A 22,546-nucleotide genomic window follows, 5' to 3' on the forward strand; every position below is an offset into this window, starting at 1 on the left:
ACTGAAAACTGAGTAGATGGAAAGTTAAGAATCCGATTGAAATAATATTGAAAATGTTCCCGAGAGGGCATCAAACAAGCACTCTTCTCCAAGAGACGGTGAATGTTTTACTTCTGGAATCCAAGCTTTTGTAGAAATCGTTTTTCGACCCCCCCCCCCCCCCCCAGTTGGATCCCAGGATAAAAATAAAAAATCCGGAAGCTTTATATAATGATGAATTGGCTGCTGCTGAAAATGTATTTTAAGGAGTTTGAGGAAGAAGATAGTGTGTGACAGATAGAATAACAGCGTTTGGAATCATAGATATTGAATGCAATAAATAAATAAATAAATAAATAAATAATAAAATAAAATAGAATAAATAAATGAAATTTTAAAAATATATATAATAATAATAATTATGAAAATAATAATTAAAATTGGGGGGGGGGGGGTCAATCACGGGACAGGATGATAGCAAATAGATATATTGAATGAAGTGTAATCAAGTCCGAACTTCGCATATTTAAAAACAGGAAAGTAGAATTTACAAATTATGCATCTTTTAATTAGAGACACACTACTTAATTCCATAGGACAATATGAATCTCAGAAAGTATGAAATGAAGGGAGCTACCTTGAATTTAAAAAGTACGGGAAATTTACACAAAGGCGACACCTGTCGACAAGCATTCTTTTCAATACACACTACTCGGGATTACCTGATATGACGTCATCAAACATGGCTGACACAGGATCCTAAGAATGAAGGTAATGCATGCAGACTATGTTTTTTTTCGATATGTATAGAAACTAAAACGATTAATCATTATTTAGGAAGTGACAAGTAGTTATTTACTGTTGATAGTAGTGTAGTTAATTGTTGTCTAGTGTTAGTTTGGTGTTTGTTCCTTAAAACTGACATCAGGCGATATTGAATTCCCCTTTCTGAAGTTTTCGAACTTTTTATGCACTTAAGTAAACTGTCATGTGGTTGTTAACTCTGTGTTCAGTCGTACAACAAAATGTTTGATTACTAGGGAATAAATTCATGAGGTGTTAACACATGTATAAATAGTTATCGAGAACAAGTAGTATCGTTATGATTGGAAGACGGAAAGTAGGGCATCTATGAACGAAGAATCTGGGTCAGTCTGTGGCTGTACACATTGATACAGTATTTACCATATACCAAAATGAAGAAACTTGTATTGAAGAATTTCTCGTCGAATTTAAAAGAAACTAAGAGACTATGGATTTTATTAGTCATTATAGGTAGACAGTATATACATGGCTGTATGATTTTTGTGCGTGTGTTGTGTTTTGGTGTACACACGTGTCCAGATGATGATTATAGAGTGATGTAAAACGGTCCTCTCAGTTAGGGGAAGAATATGGTTAAGATGTCAATGAAATTCAATTTTGACACCTAATGCAGGGTTGTCCCTAAGAATTCATGTAGCAGGGGACTTTAGAAAAGTAAAAGGGGGTTTGAGGTTCCTTCCTGAACAGGGGGTAGAGGGGGATACCAGAATAATGGGGGTTGGCCCTGGGTCTTAATGACAACTATGCTAATGTGACAAAGAATTCAAAAGCCACCAATGTGTACTATTTGTCTCTACCATGTTTTTATTCAAATTTATATAGTTTATTATCATGTCAAATGGAATAGATAACTGAAAAACTCACATGAGGTATAGATAATTTGTTGAATGAAATTCATACTTCAATTAGAAATTTATATATTTGGTTAATATTTTTTGTAAGTGACAATGAAGTTGATCAGTTCATTACAACAGTGTAGAAATCATGGTAGTTGGAAGTATGCATTATCATGATTATACTGAGGCTTTGTTTTGAAAATAATTGCAAACCTGATAATGGAGAGTCTGTGTATTCAACCCTGGAAACTACCCATTTCACAAAAATAAAATAATGTGTTAATCAATTACAGAGAACTTTGAGTCACATTAGGCAGGTTAAAAAAGAAATCAACGATTAATCTTAATGCATAATTGCATGTTTAGTTTTCATAGTTTGGACTATAAAATCATAATTAAGACTATGTCACAGTTGGTGTTTGTACATAGTAAAACCTTGTCTTTGGACAATATATGATCTGACCAATATTAATTTGAAAGTGGTAAATACGAAATTTATATCAACACATGTAAGTGAATTGTGTAAGTCATTTTATTTTTATACATGCATGGTCATCTGCATTAAATGTAAAAGTTCATTCTCTGCAGGAAAACTTGATAGTGAATTCATTTTTTAAAAAAGTAATTGAATTTGTTTTTGAGTGTAATCAGCATTATTCTGCTTTGGGGGTCAAAATGAGGAAGTTTTAAAATGTGTTAATTGTATTTAAAACAAAGCTAGCTAAAAATGTGTAAAAACAAATCGTATTGGTGACACTTGGGTGTACAGCAACTTTGCATATATTTTGCAATAAATGTAATTTTTTAATGCTAGTTAGAGAGAACTCAGAATGGTCTTAATTAAATTTTCAGAGGTGACTTAGTTCTTTTTCATTTTAACCTGGATAATCATTGTTAGTGAGTGACATTTATGTTGCACTTACCTTACAAATGTGAAGAGGTATACAGAGTTTCTTTGTTTGTTATGTATACCTTTTTTAAAGCTATAAAGAATTTTTTTTTATTGTTACAGTGTTCTAGAATGTTCAGCTTCTGTTTATTAGAATAGTCAGTATAAATGTAACAAACAGTTGTAAGAAAGGTGAGGTGGGGGTGCATGCTTTATATGTTATCCTCCATGTAATGTTTTGCATATGTGTGATTAGCTTTAGGAAATGAATATTTTTTAGATAACTAGGAATTTGAAGCATTCTGTCAGTAAAAACATCGAAGTCACGCATAAATGTTAAAGATTGTGCCAACAGGTAGATATGGTAGTAAATAGTGTGACATGGTACAGAGATTTACTGTTAATAGTAGGGTCCTCCCACGCGTTTTCATTCGGAGGACCATAGACAGGACATACATCTTAGGAAGGGTTTGTCTTCTCCAAAAATATAGGGTGACCATATAAAGTATGCAGGAGTCAAGACGAAAACAGGAGGAGAAAAGGAGCACATGTAAATAACATCTCAGTGTTTCCATGTTGCCATACCGTTATAGGGTTTTAATAGCCATTATACTGGTACTAGTATTTTAAGTTGAATTGTTTTATAGTGTCAATCCTGTTAGATTTGTGCTGTTGGTGGCATTTTGCGGGGGTGGTCGTGTGATGTAATTTGCGAGTTCTAGAAGTATTCCTTTCTTTTTTAAATGACAACAGAAGTATTAGGTAAGCGGAATGATGATTTCTTCATAATTTGTATTTCAGTCAAGAAATTATCATGCATCTCTCTTAAAATGTTGTGTATGGATATTCAAACTAGTTGTATGACAAATTACAACGCAGAAATATTATTGTAATTGTAGAAAATTAAGCATCGTCGCAAGCCACGGGTTTTGTGTCCATTCTATTTCCACAAACGGAAATAGAATGGACACAAAACCCGTGGCTTGCGACGATGAAAATTAAGGAGGAAATTTTGTCTTGATTGTGTTATCTATTATTCTTATTCTAAAAAAAATGGAGCAGCTGTATTTGTTAAAATCTGCCATATGACTCTGTGATTTATATTTTGAAAGATGTTAGATCACTTTGTCAGTAAAAGTATGGGGTTAACATGATATCATGTCAACATAGTAAAAATAAATACACAAATACCTGGTACATCAAGTTTAAAGTCCTTTGCTGAAGTGACCCGTCATTTATGTTTGAAGCATTTTATTTGGCCAGTAATTATACTTTCATTTTTCTGTTTGATTTATTTGTAAGTGTTTTCACCAGTTTTTAGACCTAATAAAAAAATTATTGCAAGGAAATGTTCAAGTGAAAATTTAAAAAAAAAAAATAAACATAATACACTTACATGCAACCACTTGAAACTTTTGAACTGTTCATTTCCGTCAAGCAGATTTTTATCTCTTTTTTGTGTGTGTTAAATTTGAAATAAATTAAACCAGATTACTTTATTTCAGTATTATTTTGTATGTTAATTTACCTGCAAAAAAGTATAGGAAGAAAAAGAAAACCCAGAAGATAAAAACAAATTTGAAATTTATATCACCATCACTTTATTTTTTATGTTTGAAAAAGGATAAAAATAGTAAATTAAGGCAGTTTAACTTTTATTAGATTTTAAGTCTTTTTAACTGCTATGAACAAAGTGATATACTGGTAATGTTTTTTCTTCATTTTCCCCCCAATTAAAAAAAAATGGGGCTATGTAGTGATGAGGGTGTCAGTCTTTACATATGTTACACTTAAGTATAACCATCCCTTATCCGCAACCCAAATACACTTTTGGCCTATACCACTGAATAAAATTTATTGAGACTTTCACAGAATCTTTATTGCATAATGCCATTGTGCATCTCCTATTTTGCGTTTCAATCCGACACTTATTCAGGATTTCCCAAAGCAATTAAAACATGGACTTTTCCATAAGTCCATCTTTAAAAAATTATTTGGTTGCCCTCTCCCGAATAACTGGCTAAAAATGGCCTGACTCAAAACTTTTTTTAACCTCCAGGAAACATTTTTTTTTTCTCCGGAAAATAGATTTTGAAAATTCAGCTTTGGTGTTGAAATAAAATATAATGTACCTATCTGATTTTTTTTTATCCTGACTCTGGAGAGGCCAAACAAACATTATTTTAAAGTTGGCCTGACTCGTATGGGAGCAGGGTTATCATTTTGTGAGCCTAGTGCTTACAGTACCACTTTTTTTTTTTTTTTTTGGTGCCAAAATTGTTAGGATTAGTTTTGCTACGATACTCACTAGTGACCTCAGCATTTAGCAAATCTTTAAAACTGTGTGATAGAAAAAATGTAAAAAAAAAAGTGGAGATTTGCTTTTTGCTGTGTCATATGAGAGGAAGTTTTGAAATCATTTAATTTTGCATATCATTAAGTCATGAGTGCAAACACACAGGAAGCAGGAATTCAAAGTTTTTTGTTAGTTTTAAAAGTCTGGAACTTGATTACACTTGATTGAGAATTGACACTTTATAAAGCCTCATTGAGACTTTGACTGCATCAAGGCAGTCTGCAAGTTGAATGCTGAACTTGGAGTACCTACATAATGAGTCATCAGTGACATATATAGATGTTTAAGTCAATTAAATAAGCTACTTGAATTTTATTAAAATTGAATCTGACAAGATTGTGTTGATGTTTGTTGATGTATATAATTAATCATGTTGTTATTTACATGTGTGACAGGAATTAATTGGTTTTCTTGTCTCTCTGGTTGTTCTACATGAGTCATTTCTGTGTGTTAGTACTGGTGAGGTAAACAAAGAGATCTTATATACTGTAATATGGTGTGCAATAGAGGAGCTCTCTTCTGTCTGCCCAGGGCTAGTGGTGAATTTGGTACATTTTTTATGCCTGTATTAAGATTATAAACTGCATACAGATGGCTAGCCAGAAGCCATTGAACTTGTGATAATTAGGATATGAAGGCAGTTTACATAGGAGTCTGACAGAAACGACAGCTTCTGTCTCTTCTTTTTAGGAAAATCATAAAAAATAAAACCAAGTTCAGGACATAGTCGTATACATCTTAATTTTTATTTACTGTTGATATATCGGGGCAGACCTGAATAAGTAGCTCAGCCAATTTTTGATTGTCCTTGACATTTATCTGAAGTTAAAAAACTACAAAGTGTTATCAGTATTTAAGCAGACTTGCAGGATACTTTTTATCATGTTTGATGCAAAGGATTATCTGAATATTTTAAACACAATTGCACCAAAAATCCATTAAAGCTATGTGCAAGTTGAATTCTCACATCTTGGTACAATATCATTAATTTTGTAATTTGTGAAACATTTAATGCAACAAGATTTTGTTCTTGAGAATAATTCATACCACAGATTGTGAGACTCTCTGTTAACCTAAGAATCCCCCCCCCCCCTCCAAATAAACAATCGATCCAGTTCCTTTGACCCCAGCATTTGTTGTGTTACTTATATGTTATATGATGTATGTCCACACAAGTTTTGGTTTATATATGGATGATATATCAGTGATAGATATTTGCTTGATTAATCCAGTTACACTTGCAATTGGGTAGGAAGAAATCACAAAGATTAGTTAGATAAGAAAACATGATGGTGTGGTCGTAAGGTGGATATTTATAAGAATATTTACATTCAGCACTAAAATACCTGATAAAAAAAATGCTAGGTACAGTTTAGGAAGTATAAACTTGAAAATGGTTGCTGAGAATAAATCTGCCCTTGTAGTAAGCTGCATCAAACTTTTACCAATATATTGTCATGCATTTTAAGATTTATTTTTCATTTGACCATGATTTAATGACAGATGGATTAATTCTCGTGTTCTGTATTTTATTTCAGTGAAACGTTCCGATTATGAACTCACTGAACCAGTAGAATGTTTGTATTATTGCATTGTCTTCTAACCCTTTCATTAGCCTGGTTTTATGTTCAATACACAGACACCATCACAACAAAGAAGAAACTATATCAATTTAAATGTCAAATTTGTAAACTGTTTACACATATTTTCAGAATTGGAGTCTTTTTCCAATCAATTGTGAATGCATTTTTTAGTCTATATCAGTTTCTTTAAAATTAAGAAGTCGTTCAGTGCACTAATCACCAATATCAGGATTGGGACGTTTTGTCAGTTGTGTATCAGTTTGTGTAACGTTTTCAGAGGGAATACAGGTGACCTCCTTTTAGATCGGGTTCTTTAGACGTCCTTTTGTTTCCTATATAGATGGACTTGTGGAGAGAATCCTATTAGAAATCTTTAATTCCTAGCATTCTATTATGTTTGGCTATTTGAAATAGGGGCCATAGAATATTGCAGGTTTAATAACTTTTTTCATATAGAAGTTATGTAATATGGTTTAAATGTGGTGAAATCAGACATTAAAGTCTTTAGAATATTGTCTGATTATTCTAAAGAAGTAATCTAGTTATCAAGCCTAGAAAATTGTCCGAGTTGATAAAGTAAGCTAGGTTTTCATTTTGGGATTCCTGAATGGTGAGATCTGCCTCTTTTCAAAGTTAAAAAAAGTTCAACAAATATGTTGAGTTCCCTCTGTGTGCAGAGCGGATGGCTTGATATACATATCTGACACTCATTTTGGACGGTGTGCTATAACTTCATATCTTAAATATTGATATGATGTTGTACAGAAGGTGCATGTAGAAGTTAAGTTTGTGAACTCACAAGCACACTTCCAAATGAACAAATACATTGAAGGTTTTTAAACAAATTAAGTATGGCATCTATTTAATTTTCTCTTAAAACCTGAGTGGGTGCAGGGTTCTCCATTGTTACACAGGCTTAAGTATTTTGAGAACTTAATTGCATGTGTGAAATATCTTTTAAAAATCCTAAATGAATCTTAGTTTTGATATTTTGGTGAGCTGGTGGCAGATGAAGGCTGGCCTTAGTGCCAGAAGCATCTGCCTCGTAACCAGGCATACAGCTGTTGTATGCAAGCACCTGTATCAAAGAAAGATTCATTTTGATGAAAAACAACTTGAGAATGTTTGCCCATTTTTCTGAATGTTTTAGATAAATCAAAGAGGTAAACATAACCCTAGATCACATTTTACTAAGTAAATGGTAATTGGTTTGCATATAAGAAAGGGGAACATTGACCTCTGGAGGATGTATGCTGTACATATCGTAAACCTAATAAGGATTAGACAACCAAAGATAAAAGTCTGTCCTGTTAGTCTGCTACAATGATGTGAAAGTAACTGACACGTGTATTTCAAATTGCTAAAAACAATTTTGATCTTACTGATTTTACACAAACTGTACATATATACATGTCCATTTCTGTTTGTTTTCTCTGTGATAACTCTTTGAAAATTAGTTGAGTTGATTTCTTGATCATTCTACCGGAATGCAAATTTCGCCAAGCGAAAGGTCAGGAGCTAAGCAGGCCTAATATGCATGTAATTCTTGTGCGGTTGTCTTTGTGTTTGACGTCAGTGGGCGGGGTCTATTGAAATTGACATGATCTAAATTTACAATTTTATTTTACAATGAAATGGAAATATAAGGAATCACTCTCTAGTTAGTAGAGTATGCCAGGGACATCAACGATAGTTGGAAACGTGGGATAATTTATGCATAAAGGGCTTCACCCTTTGGGCAAATTATCCCACGTTTCCAGGGCATCGTTGATGCCCTGGCATACTCTACTAACTAGACAGTGATTCCTTAAATATAATTTGTCCTTCAAGTATAACTACCAAATATGTTCAAGAAAGTATTAAATACAACAAAATTTACCTAAAAGTATTGAAGTTTTCTGATGAATTGAACTTAAAATATAAATACTTGTGAGTTAAAATGTAACAATATCAGTTCAATATCTTAAAATAATATATCTTAATAAATTTGTTGTAGAAGATGTATTGTTAAATGTCACTATTTGTAACCTCTATGAGACACAAAGTCAGTTTTTAATATTTGTAAATTCATTATATCAGTGTTCATTATATCCATTAAATTTTATAAGCATTTGCCAGGGATCTTAAAAACTTAGCTATATCCATAAATTTGCTATATATCTGTGTTTATACTAAATGAGTTTTACTGTAGTACACTTCCTTACTTGACCTTGTATTTTGTATATAGATCTATATATGTAAATATGTCCATGTGCATTGTACTTCATGTACTATTGTATGGTTTGAGAGAAGTATGTAATCAAACAGATATACATTTAGAATGATTTAATTTAATTACTGTTGCTAAAATTCCTGGTACATTTGTTTAAAAATCACAAAACTTCCAATTTATAGAAATATTTTGCCCTGGCTTTTTATTTTTGTGGAAAACTTTAAGGTGTGTCATTTTTATATTAAATCATTGTTTATAAACAGAGAATGTATTTTGAGGTATAATGTGATTAGTTTACAAACTTCATATGTAACATTTGAAAATATTTGTTGTTGTAATATGTAATAGTAAATGTAATAGGTAATAGTTAACATAACACAGTTTATACAGGAAATGATGACTCACCACAAAGTGTGCAGAAATTGTGTCATATATGTGTTACAATAGGAGTTGATATCTATTTTTATGTTTTTATTATCAAAAGCTATTTGGACTAAATAGCTGCAGGTATAATATGTTTTATAATTAATAGTATGATTGAGTCTGTTGGGGAAGTATTTAAGTCATTCAATTGATCTCCTGTTTCAGGATGCTAATACCCGACAATTGTATCAGGGATTTGTGCAATATTTATCAGAATCTCAAATTCTCAAAACCATAAATGATATAGCCAGCATACAGAACAGCAAGATTTTTAATGGAAACTACACATGTAGCACACTACTAATTTGGCAGGTTGATTTTGTGCTAGTTTGTTATATCATCTTAATATTGCTGGTTTTATGTATATTTCTTCTGCTTGTCAAATAATTAATTGTAAACATCTTTTTTTTTTTTTACAGAAACAGAAAAATGAAGATTTTACAGATTGGTTATAATGACAAGTTTCCTCCATGAATAGCTTTAGATAACAGAACCCAAAATGGGTAAGTACAGTCTTTTTTCTGACATGGGACTGCAACAATGCAGATAGTCTAGATTTTCTATATCTTATGACTAAGTGTATCAGTATTCTACAAAGTATGTAGTATTTTGTAGGTAAGAAATTATGCATACTATGCAGACATGGTGCATTTTGTTGATAGTACTGATATTTGAATGATAGTGAACACAAGAGACATTGAATCATTATTCAGCCGTGATACACAGTTTTAAACAGGGATTAGAAATATTTTACCTTCTATTAAAGGATTTAAGGCAGAGTAAAAAAAAAGTTCCCATATATATATATATATATATATATATATATATATATATATATATATATATATATATATATATATATATATACAGTCAGAGAAAATAAAGTTGTATATCACAAAGATAAAATAAAATTTAAAAAAAGGAGGTAATGTATCCTCAGCACTATGAGAACTAAGAGTCATGATCTAAACAATTGTATAAGAAAAAGTTTCAGTTATTGGACAAATTGTCAAATCCAGTTATTTGATAAAGAGGCAAGTTTGAATTAAAAACTTTTGAGAGATCGAAAGATCCAGAAATTTACATTTTATTTATATGTTCATCATTCTTCATGTGCGAGACTAATAATTTTTTCCATCTGCATTTTTAAATGTTTTCCATGTTTATTAAGACTATTTAAGGAATAATTTTCTGAGTTTCTGAGAATAGTAATTCAAAGAAAAACATTAATGTTTCTTACTTAAAAAATGAATGAATACATTGTTACCAGAAAACCACAGTACAATAGTTATATAATAGTGTTATTATTTGGATGTACTATGCCGAAATAGTAGTCAGGGTTTGACACATGGTGCACGAGCCGGAGGCGAGTGCACTATGTGTCAAACCCTGACTACTATTTCGGCATAGTACATCCAAATAATAACACTATTATAATTATTATGCTGACTGTTGTTTGTATACGACAATTTAATTAAATTCTCAATCCCAAACCTGTTTGCAGACGTTAAATCTAAATGAAAATTTTCTTGAACATTCTTTGATCAAGCGTTATATCAAAAAGCGTTTTATTGACTCCGAAGAACCAGTTCATGTTACGTTGCAATTTTGGTTACTAAAAAATTCGATTATTTGTTAGAGAATTTTTCTTTAAGATCCTAATCAATAATATCAGTCTTATAGAAATTATATTCATTTATTTCTTGTTTTGTGACAAATGTATAAAAACTACGTTTATATACTTGAAAATACATTCCCTAAAGTAGCGGTGTTTGTGGCGTAATCGTTAACGCGTTGGACTGACGTTCTCGAGATCGTGAGTTCGATCCCCAGCGTGGGTGCTAAATACATTTTCTCTAGAAAAGACAGCCGTGCACTATTTCGGCATAGTATGCTTACGCTATATAAATCCTTAGAACACTATGCGAAAATAGTTGGGTATTGATTATATAGAGACAAACTGACAGGAAGCATAATAATTAATAATGGTACGTTTGGGACAGGAAAACACGACATATTTTTGTTCACTTATTCAATTGATTTGATAAATCATGCTTTAAGTAAATTTTTATGGTTTGTGCCAGTAACAAAAAAAAACACACCTCAAAAATCAATTAAGTTATAAAACTGTGTAATAAAGTCACCAGTTTTAGTGGCGTTTTAATTTTCATTGTTTTCATGCTGTGAAGAGACCCATAAATTTATGTCCACCACTGAATGTTTAAAATTCATTAATTAATTATCAAGATAACTCAACACTTCTTCAGCCACAGTATCAACCTCCTATGAACCGCCGGGGTACTTTAAGTTATTGAGAGAAAAACATGTGGGATGACACATAATGGGAAACTGGGAAATCTAAAGTACCCAGTATAAATTATAAGGAAAGAACAGGAATGGGGACCTCACATCAAGAGATAGAAAGTTCAAGTCAGATAAAGTCATTTGTAACATAGATTAATAAGACTACACTAATGAGTGATAAATAATATGAATTGTTACAGCATTCCATTTTGTTCTTTCAGATGGTCAGCCATCTTTAGAGGCTGTGATGGGCTCCATCCAGTCTCAGCTGGAAAGGGGTTTAAAACAGGGTAGCAAAATAGCAGCCCAAAGTGCCATTGCTAACTTACAGGTAAGAGAAATCAGCTGGAAAGGGGTTTAAAACAGGGTAGCAAAATAGCAGCCAAAAGTGCCATCACTAACGTACGGGTAAGGGGAACTGGGGGAGGGGGTATTACAGGCTCAGTTAGTTGCTACACAGGTTCTTGTAAGAGGAAACAGGTGGAAACTTTTCATTTTTTAAAACAAATGACTCAGGAATGACTTATAATATGCAAATTTCTGTTTGATTTTAATTAAGGGAAAATGTTATATTTTATAGATATGTGACGTAAAGTTTTATTCTGTAAATATTTTATCTAGTTTGTCTACAGTAATTCATTATACATGCCAGCAAATTCTGTAATTCTATAAGATTTAAAAAAAAAATCTTTTCAGAAAAACCACAGTAGTCATAGACAGAAAATAAAGCTGGATTACATGGGAGAGAAACGGTGAGTCTATTAGCATAGAAGCCAAATAAAGATTTATCAGTGGCAGTTTATTAATGTTATATGAATACTTCATGTGACAAAACTCTAGAAAACATCACCCAATATCCCCCCCCCCCCCCAGAAAACCTTTGGCAATTGAAGTGAAAGCTTAAAGTGCTAAAGGTTTTGGAGGGGGGCAACAATTTACCCATTTTGAACTATTGCTATTACATGTATGCTTTGTTTTAAAGTATCACCTATGAATTGTATCATATAGGGTAAATGTATGTCTTCTTCAAAAGTTTCTCATCCAATGAAATTATATTTTACATGAAAGAACATTAAAATAACGTGCACACTGAAATATTGCATTATATGGAATAAATTGACATTTTGTTGGTTTTATACTTCAGTGTTGTTACGTTGCCCCGTCCTGTTGTATATGATGACGTTTGTGCCAAGATTCGGGAGATGTATGGATTTGATATGAACATAGTCTTCACACAGTCAAATGGAGAGGTAGGTTATTCTGCATTAACACAACTGGTTTCTAATTATAGCTGTGGGAATCTTTAAAGTAAAACTGCTTACATCAAAGTGTTTTAAAAGCAGTCAATTGCCCAGGAAATTATGATGTACAACATAAGGGTTTTTTATCAGATCAAATAAATTAAGTACAGAGAGGGTATAGATACATCTTGTAAAAATTCTCATCAAACTTCAAAATGCTTGAGCTGATTTTGGAGAGAGAGAAATACAAAATAAAAGATATTTCAAAAATTGCTTTTAAAATATGATCAAAGTATTCATGTAAAGGATGCAAGTTAGTGAAAAAAGCTAATAAAACATTCAAATGCATTTAAAAAAAATTGATTTATAATGCTTTAAAATACAAGTAATTTGAAGTTGTTTTGGGTGAGTGGTTTCGTATATGGTAGAGATTATTGTTTGCCGTCATCAGCTGCAGTCACGGGGGATCTCATTGGTTACATAGCTGACACAGTTTTGCTACTTCTTTTCTGTATGATATTAATATGTGTTGACCCTGATTTTGAATGTATTGGGAAATTTTGATGGTCATATTTGATAGTATTGTGGTTAAATTTTATATCTTTCTGTGTATAACATATGTCTGAAGAGGTTTTCACTGATACATGATAATGTGAGCCTCTACATTAGGTAGATATTTTCAATATTTTAAGTATTTTAGTGTCATGACAGTATGAATATTGAAGACATAACTTTAAAAACCTGTGTGAATTATAGTACATTTGTACATGGTTGCACTTTTATGAACATCAGTGTATAGGTACAAGTCACAAACATGTACCTTTAATTGCATACATTTTCATACTTGAGTCTCATTTATCAGAATGTGGTATGCATGTAAATATATGTATAATAGATGTGTTAGTACACCTGTAAAGAATCCAAATATGTACCAGACACAAATTCAATTTGGATATGATAATGAACCTAATTATACATGTATATGAAGACATTAATCGTCTGGTATTTTTTTTAATTGAATTATTTTCTATTACAGATAAAAACTCCAGTTTGTAATCAAAATGACCTTGACATGGCCATTGCTTTAGTGGATAAAAATGAGAGATCAACAAGTCTTCGTTTAATCTTGACCGCTCCTATTGGTCAAGGTCATGGTCAAGTCCGGCGTTCAGGAGCTCCCTCCATAGACACTGGTTACTCTTCCATTAGATCTCAGGTGAGGGGTCCCTAAAAGGGAAATTTTACAGTAAGGAAAAATATGACATACTTTACACATATGATCAGAATCCCGTTTAACACTAACACAGGAAAGATTTCTGGCAAGTGTGATAATGCTAGAAGATTAAATAGTTAAAGAGCATTTTTATGATGTTACAACAAAGAAGTTTAATGTGTAGGAAAGTATGCCCTTTATTGGTCCTCATTAAAATATACTGCTTTTTCAAAAGCAAAAAAAGGTGCAGTGCCCTTTTAAAATCTATAAGTGTTAGATGCATATTATTCTGAGCATTCTTAGCAACTAGAGACATTGGTTGAACTCTCAAAAAAGGTTTTATTTAGTACATTGATTCTATTTTAATTTTCAAGTTGTGTAGAAGGCTGTCATAATTAAGTGAGCAGTGTTTGTCTTTTTGTTCTTGGCAAATAATTTTATAAGCAATATATAATGTATACTTTCCAAAATAAAATGTCAAGGTCACATGAATTTCCCCCAGTTTGTGCCTTGGATTTTGTCTTAGTTTCCCATCTGATGGTAGTAATTCAGTATGTTATCAGGTATAGAATGATTTTACACATGAACTGATTGAAGCCTGATTTAACCTTTGAGCTGAGTACACATTATCATATTTACATGTTACCTTGGTGACTCGATGTTTTGATGTAAGGAATCAATACAATTTTCTCTGTTTCTGAATTTAGTATACTGCTTATTTCAAAGAGTTTGATACTGAAGTTTTCCAAAACATGTAACATGGAACACTTGAATATGGATTACTTGTATAATATCAATATGTAATGATGCTTCCTCGAAGTTAACAAGGTCATTTTACAATTTTTCTAAATTATAAGAAAAATATTTGGATTCTAAGGAAATTACAAGACACACTTAGACCATAAGAACAAACACAACTAGGAAACATTTCATCTACTTGAACTTCAAGAAGGAACATTTGAAGCCACTGTTTATTTTGATTAACCTATGACCAAATTTAGCAAACATTCAGGAAAAAACAGACTATTTTGGCAGAGTAATGTCTTACTAGGAGAAGAAGGAAGTTGGAAAAGAGAAACAAACAAGACAGAAATAGAAAGTCTAATGTCAAACATGGACATCAATGTAGCATCATTATCATTGTCTGTAGAGAAGACACAAGTAACAGTCAGTGGACAGAGGATTTATAGCTGCTTATCCTACACTGCATTACTCCAATTATCTCCACATAAAGCTTGTCTGTAAAACACCAGGCTGACTCAGACGATAAAACACAGTGTCAAAGCTGAGCTTGATCTGTGCTGTATAGATTTACAATTAACGCTCTATAATGAACAGATCACATTAGAGAATAACTTGGTATATGGGTGGATGTTGGGGACTGCTGTGGTAGTGTGCTTCATTTTACACCTGTTGACTGAAGTTTATACTACCTGCACACGATAATAATTTATCTTGGAAGAGATAAGGGTGATGTAAGCATCTTTATATATTGCCTATATCTTGATCCTGATATGGGCTACTGTTATTGCCCATTTTGATGACAAGTTATTTTGATAGTGATATGGGCTACTGTTAGCACCTTATTGCCCATTTTGGTGACAAGTTATAATCTTGGTAGAGATAAGGGTCACTGTTAACACCTTATCACCCAGGATGGTGATATGTTACTGTGATAAGAGATAATGATACCAACAACATCTAATGACCCATGCTCATAAGTCAATATTTAATAACTCATTCCTTCCTATACATTTTATGTGGCAATTGATTGACATGTTCATAATTAAATAAGCCAGTGATTGTGTTAACTTCCAAGTATTATGTAACAAATCATTAATTATAGACTGATAAAAAAAATCTATCTCTCATCTTGGAGAATCCAAGTTGTAAGTGCTTAATGTAAGGATCTTCTTTTGACCTATTTATAGCTGGGACCTTTAATTGTGGCCACTCTATTAAATGTCATTTTCCACCTTCTTTGGTATCCAGCCATCAGTGGTTGTTGTTATTAATAGGCAATGACCTTATTTTTTTTTTTTTTTTTTTTATAAAACTAGAGTGCATTTGAGATATTTTGGTTATGGTAGCAGTGCATTTATTCCAAAATAACTGAAATCACCTGTTGAAACCTGAGGACATTCATAAAAGAGAGCATGGAATCAAGAATACTTAATCAATAAAAGGAAGACAAGATCGTATTACATTTAAATTTCCAGTACCGCTACCTGAACTTTTACAAGTAGCCTGTTGTAGAATGTACTTTGAGGATGTGGACAGATTAAGAGGATACACTAGATATAACTACTGACATGATTAATCTAAAATTAAATCAGTCAAATTTATACACAAGCCAAAAAAGAGTGAAAGTGATTTTACGTATCTGGGTAATCTTTTCAAATAAAAAAAAATTTAAATGTTATAATAATAAGGACAATTATTTTCACACATGAGAAGAATTTTAAATTATGATAAGGCTAGATTAATACTATCTTGAGTAAGGTAAAATAAATAAGAAATTCCAAGGCTGTTGACACTTGGTCTGAACAACTGCATGTTTGTTATGAGCTGACACGCGAGGATTGGTGGTCAGACTAGGACAGTATATTATTGCGCTGTACGTATTTCCCCATACCATTCTTTGTTTATGATGTAAAGCACAACAGAGAAAAGCATAACACACGTCAATACCAGATCCAGGTTAATTATTTATTAATGCCCTCGTAATACTGAATAGAAATGAGCAATTGTTGTATGACCACTAATATTTTGTGATAAATATGCATGAGTAGGAAGTTATTTTGAGCTGTTGAACACTACTAGCAGCAGTTGTTTTTTTTTTTCAAATAAATTTTCCTGGCAGTAGGGAAAGAATTGATAATATATTTAGTGTTTTCAAATTCAGGAAGGTATGGTACTGGGCAGTTGTATTTACATAAAAATTGTGGACTTTGATTTGACATATAAATTGTGTTTACCTTTCAAATGATAGAAGTATAATAGTGTAGAAAATATACAGGTGTTATTTTCCCATGGAACTTCTATATGTGAATTTTTTAAACAAATTCACAGAAAGTAATAAATGCCTAGAAAAAGGGGAAGTGCTCCACATCTTATTAATAACAAGGAAATATCATTCAAACATTTCCTTGTCCACCATTCTAAATGTTCAAAATTTCAGTGACATGGAGGCTGAAGCAATTTGGCAATGTATCTTACAGCTGTCCAAATTGACTGTTAATAAGCACATACCTATAGTAGCTGAGATTGAGCTCATCAACTCTATATATACTCTGGAAGGGTTTTGAGGAAATCCAGGTTTGATTCCTTAAAAAGAATTTTCCTCTCTCCCATAATAACTTACAATTGATCATCACATATACTGGTATTGATCACCAGTAATGTTATGTTAAATGAAAAAAATGTATACATGTACTTCCAATGCTTGAGTTGAAAACTGTTTGAATTAAGGAACAAGTGTAAAAGAATAATAAAAAATAGATAATTTTGGTCATGTCCCCAGCTGTTAGTTATACTTTTGCTACAATAGCAATATTTTGACATGTTTCTTGTGTAAGTGATCGTACATGCTGATAATTAAGATTAGCTCCCTCCCAACATTTGTATACAATACATACATATACAATACATATATTATAACAATTTAAAGAACATACAGATCGTACATGAATATTACATATATTACAGTAAAACTTGTCTAATCCCAACACCACTGGTATCATAGAAATTGGCCTGACTAGACAACATTCCAGATTACACAACATTTTAACAATTGAAATTACTGAGAGGGACTTGAAGTTAAGATTGTAATAGGCAAGATTTCAGAATACACAAGTTTTACTGTATTTCCCAAAGGTCAACATCACTATGAAAAAATATAGTAAGTGACTATGATATATGAAATCAAATGGTAAGTGACAGTGATTTATGAAATTGTTGATTTTCAGTCAAAATGTATCATTTGAAGTAAAGAAGAGATAAAAATAAAAAAAAAAAGTTCATCACATTAATGGATCAGTTTACAGAGTAATAATTGTCCTTCCTTTTTTCAGGGACGAGATATTGAATCCCCCAGCCCTCCACCTGGATCACTGCCCCACAACTTCAGCCACAGTGTGTCTTGTAATTCCATCAACAGTGAAGGAGAGTTCATCCCTGAGGGTGATGAGGTAAGATTACCCTCTCATCCTCCTTCCACATATTTATATACTGTAAACACACTTTTTTCCGTGGAGTCATAATTCTGCAGAATCACAATTTTTGTTCAATCTGCAGGTAGCAAATTACGTGGATTTCATGGATTGTCATTGTAAGCCTTAAATGAAATTTAACAGCATGCATAGTGTAAATGAAACCCACACGAAAAAATTACGTCTACAGTATATGGTACTTCAGATAAGGAATATCAGAGATGGTATATATATACCCTCCCAACAACTGCCATTAATAATCGTAACATTTGTTTCTGTCCCTTTGACGTACACAATTTACTCAAAGTAAAAAGATTGAAACAGTTCCATATCTTGTGTTTTGTTAGAATACCTTTTTTAAACATTGAATTAAGATTCTGAACATGATGCTAAAAAATGAAGCCCACTTCAATGTGTGGGACCCTATTATATTACAGGGCCAGTCATTCTACCTGCCAACACTTTTTATGTGCTGGAGTACCTTTCATTCTACAGACATCATATTTGAATTACATCATATTTTAATTACTACATATTAGGTAAAAAGAAGTGGTTGTTCAAAAGTAATAATACTTTCAATAATTGATCTGATAATTTGAACACTCACAAACTGTAGACTTACTGTTTTCCATAAAGGTTGATGATCGGAATAAAATGTAAATTTCTGGGTCACCTGGTCAAAGTTCAAAAATGTAAATATGGTGTGGGGTCACCTGGTCAAAGTTTTATTATGTAAATTTGGGATCCCCTGGTCAAAGTTTTATAAATTTGGGGTCACCTGGTTAAAGTTCATGGTCAGAAGTGGAGGTTATTGACAGAATTGCTGATAAAATAAATTACACAGTTTATGACTTTATATTAATTTAACTACATTTAAGGAGAGGTTGTATTGAGAAAGACACCTGTAGGTTTTGGAGTCACTTTGTCAAAGATTGAGATTATTTATATTACTAATGTGATGCAATAATTTACATATCTTTTCACAAACAATTGATTATTTTTGTATTTTCTCATAGTAGAGAATGGTAAGAGAAAGATGCACATTAAATTTGAGCAAAAATCAAGACCAGAAGGGTCAGGACTATGAACAGAGTATAGCATATTTAGGTGACATGGTTACCTTTTAGGATGCAACAAATGAGCCCTTTTGTATACACAATAAGTAGTTCGCTTGACCAGGATTGACACCTATGATGTCAGAGCAATGGCGCGTAATATCAGCAATCAAAATATGCATATTGAGAAATTCAAACTTAGAATCGCTGAAACATCAAAAATATTAATTTCCTAGCAAAGAATTTTAAATATATGATTTCAATATCATGTAAACTTTGTCATATCAAATAATTTTGAGACGTGATAAAAACCCTTTAAGTACTTTTTAATAAGAAAATTACATTTTTACTTCATATTCAATTAAAGGAGACATCTTTAATTTCTGAGTCTACTAGCTTAAATTCAGGGTCAAAAGGTCAATCATGGATAAATTAACAATACATGCATAACCGTGTTCGTTTTTTTCTTATTTCAGTAGATGTATATTTATCTTAACTCTGAGGATTATTTTATACACTATACAGCTGTATGAGTAACAGAACCTACACAAACATAAAAAAATCCAAAAAATCCACATATATTTCACTAGATTAGAAAAATTGTAACATTAACCAAAGTAAATATCTAAGAAAGCATAACCTGAAACAGTAAGGGTTTTTTTATGTTTTTAAAAAATGACTGAAGCCTTGAGGAGGTTGTGTCTAGCTGATTCATGTTTATGGTTTATAACATGGATTGACTTTGACCTTGTATGAACCCCGTACCTAACCTCTCGCTGGTTTGTCCCTTTCTTGACAAAGGGATTCCCCTCCAAGAAATAAATTAAACCACGTAATTTATATATTATGTATGTGGTTATTGCTGGACTTCAAAGCTTGTCAGGAAGTCAATCCATAATTTATTTTATTCAAACTTGACGTTAATGTTTAGTTGTGTGTTGTATATACTATTAGGTGCCCTTTTTCTGTCATCCTTTTTATTCATAGAGCAAACCTGTATTTATTTCTGATATTTTAAATAAGAAAATAAGGTGCATACACTATTTATAACTATATGACATTAACTTGTATATGTATTGCTGCAGTACAGGTTTACATCATATGGATTAAATACTTTCACTTGAAGCTACAATGCTGTGTTTATAGTTTTAAATAGTCCGAAGAAGTAATTTGAAAAACATTTACTAAGTTATAGAATAGATTGTTTATTTAGATAACTTTAATGAAATTATTGATGAAGACACATGGCTAAAGCTGACTTTCTGAATATATTTAAACTCTGAAATGCGTTATTTTCTGTTTGTTGAAAAGTTTGTATTACAAATAAGATTAAATTAATTTTTTTAAAAATGCTACGAACAGGAATGGCTTTCTGAACATTTAGGAAAAAGAGAAAAAAAATAGCATTCTAGAAGTTATTTGTAAACGTTCTTTAGGTATCAGTCTTCTATAAACATGATAAACCTTGGAAGAATTTCTGATCATATGTATGAACATGTATTCAGAAATTTACTGAACTTATTAAACTTCTATACTCAGAACAAATTGGTAGCCCTTCAGACTTAAATTTACCTTCCCCAGTAGACACATGAAATAAATGAAGTCATGTAAGTAGAATATTCATGTTTTGAGAAAAGAGCCAATGTTTTTAATGTAAACTTATTATAGGAACACAATTGTCTCCATGCAGATATTATTCTAGGCCCACCATTTAACCAAACCCTGAACACTAATCACATGTGATTTGTCTTTTTGTAACATTTTGTTGATTTTATCAAACTTGACCCATGCCTTGCTCATAAAACTTGGCTTTTCCATAATTCTAAGTCTACCCACGTAAAATTTGTCAACCATTTTCAACAGTGAACACTGATTAATACTGTTGGTTTAGTTAAAAGTGCTTCAACTATGGGATGCCACTGCATTTATAAATTATCATTTGCTTGCATCAGGTGACATAATATATGTAAAAACATCATGAAATATTGTGTAGGTAGATTGACTCGTAAGGAAATTAATTATGATATCTTCATTAAAATTCTCAGTATTTGGAGTTTTTTATGTACTTGTATGAGAGACATTAATGCAGTTGTCACGATTTACAAGGAAGAAGAGGCAGCGTAAATCTTAAATAGATAATGTCTGTAAACTATTTTCATTGTGGAATGGCTATTTTAGCAATCAGTAATAAATCTGTCAAGAATCACATTTCAGTAATAGTTCATGTTTTGTAAAGAGCAGCAATCTATGAAAATGATATGATGATTTGGAAATCTCAATCTTGTTTCCCTTCACTTATAGCCACTGCAAAATTCTTTCTCCCAGCCAAAAAGGAATGACAAGGCAAAATTTTTAAAATAAAAGATATAGAATTAATATGAATTCTTTTTGGCATTCATTGCCATGTTTTAAGTTTTATGACTTTGAAGCTAAGATAATTAATACTGAGTTTAACGATTTATAGGTATCTGTCAGGTGACACAATCCAAAACACTTCTATACAGAGAAAATTAGAGCAAATTTACAGACCCTTTTAATTTTTTTTTCTATCGGGTCTATTAAAAAGATTTTTACAAAGGATTTAGTGTGAGTGGGATTTGTAGCCTGGTTTAAGGTTACAGCTGATTTTTATGCCCTATATTTTGTACTGTTATCTGGATTATGGGACACAGTTGGAGTTTTCTGTTTAGTCATGCTGGTTTGTAAATATCACTGAAAAATTTACTTGTCAGAAGCTGATAACATCTTCTTCTTGTAGCTTATTGTGTTACAATGTTGAATGTGGGAGAAAATTCTTTCATTTTTTCCCTTCAAATATCACAATGATGAAATTGCATGTTTCACTTAATTCACTTAATAAAAATTAGACCATCTGAGGCATCTGTGTACCCAGATCCTTGATATTGATGCTTCCTTTTTTTTTCTTTCAGACTGGCTCAATAACAGAAAGCAACATATCATTAGACAGCAATTACATGAGCTCTTAGTAAGTAATGTGGAAATGACTGAGGATTTTATACATGACTTGCTTTTTTGGTTGTACTTACTGTACATTTTGTAAACAACATCACCAATAATATAGAAATCACTATAATTTTACTGGGCACTAAGAGTAAGAAGTTCTTGCTTAGCCGTTATACTATTAAAAGCCCCTATTAGCTGTTTCATCAGTTACACAAGTTAGCAGGACGTTTCATATGAACAGCTACAAAGTCACTCTCTAGTTACTTTTAGTAAGTCATTTCATGTACAGCAATACTAGTACAGTGAAGGTTTAAGAATAGAAGACACATATGATAAGATATGGATAAGTAATGTTAATATCAGTAATGAAATCTCTAATTTTTCAATAAATGCAATGACTACTGTGGAATCATGACTGTTCAATGTTTGTTCAAAGTGGGATTCATTGGCCACCC

General features: G+C 31.9%; 1 protein-coding gene across 4 annotated transcripts in view; it reads left to right on the forward strand.

Annotated features, from left to right (window-relative positions):
• The first annotated feature begins 721 nt into the window (after positions 1–721).
• Positions 722–22,546, forward strand: part of LOC133173704 (mitogen-activated protein kinase kinase kinase 2-like) — a 29,211-nt gene continuing 7,386 nt past the window's right edge. Inside the window, exons 1-8 of one of the 4 annotated variants that reach the window (XM_061308716.1) lie at positions 722–750; positions 9,523–9,606; positions 11,629–11,738; positions 12,104–12,159; positions 12,552–12,657; positions 13,685–13,864; positions 17,935–18,051; positions 22,058–22,113. In XM_061308716.1, the coding sequence (XP_061164700.1) occupies positions 9,603–9,606; positions 11,629–11,738; positions 12,104–12,159; positions 12,552–12,657; positions 13,685–13,864; positions 17,935–18,051; positions 22,058–22,113 (629 nt within the window). In that variant the 5' untranslated portion in view covers positions 722–750; positions 9,523–9,602. The other 3 variants (XM_061308714.1, XM_061308715.1, XM_061308717.1) reach the window with 3 other exon arrangements.

The sequence above is a fragment of the Saccostrea echinata genome, unplaced genomic scaffold, assembly GCF_033153115.1.
Source record: "Saccostrea echinata isolate AGI-Se365-2 ecotype Australia unplaced genomic scaffold, CSIRO_AGI_Sech_v1 ptg000056l, whole genome shotgun sequence".
Lineage (NCBI taxonomy): Eukaryota > Metazoa > Mollusca > Bivalvia > Ostreida > Ostreidae > Saccostrea > Saccostrea echinata.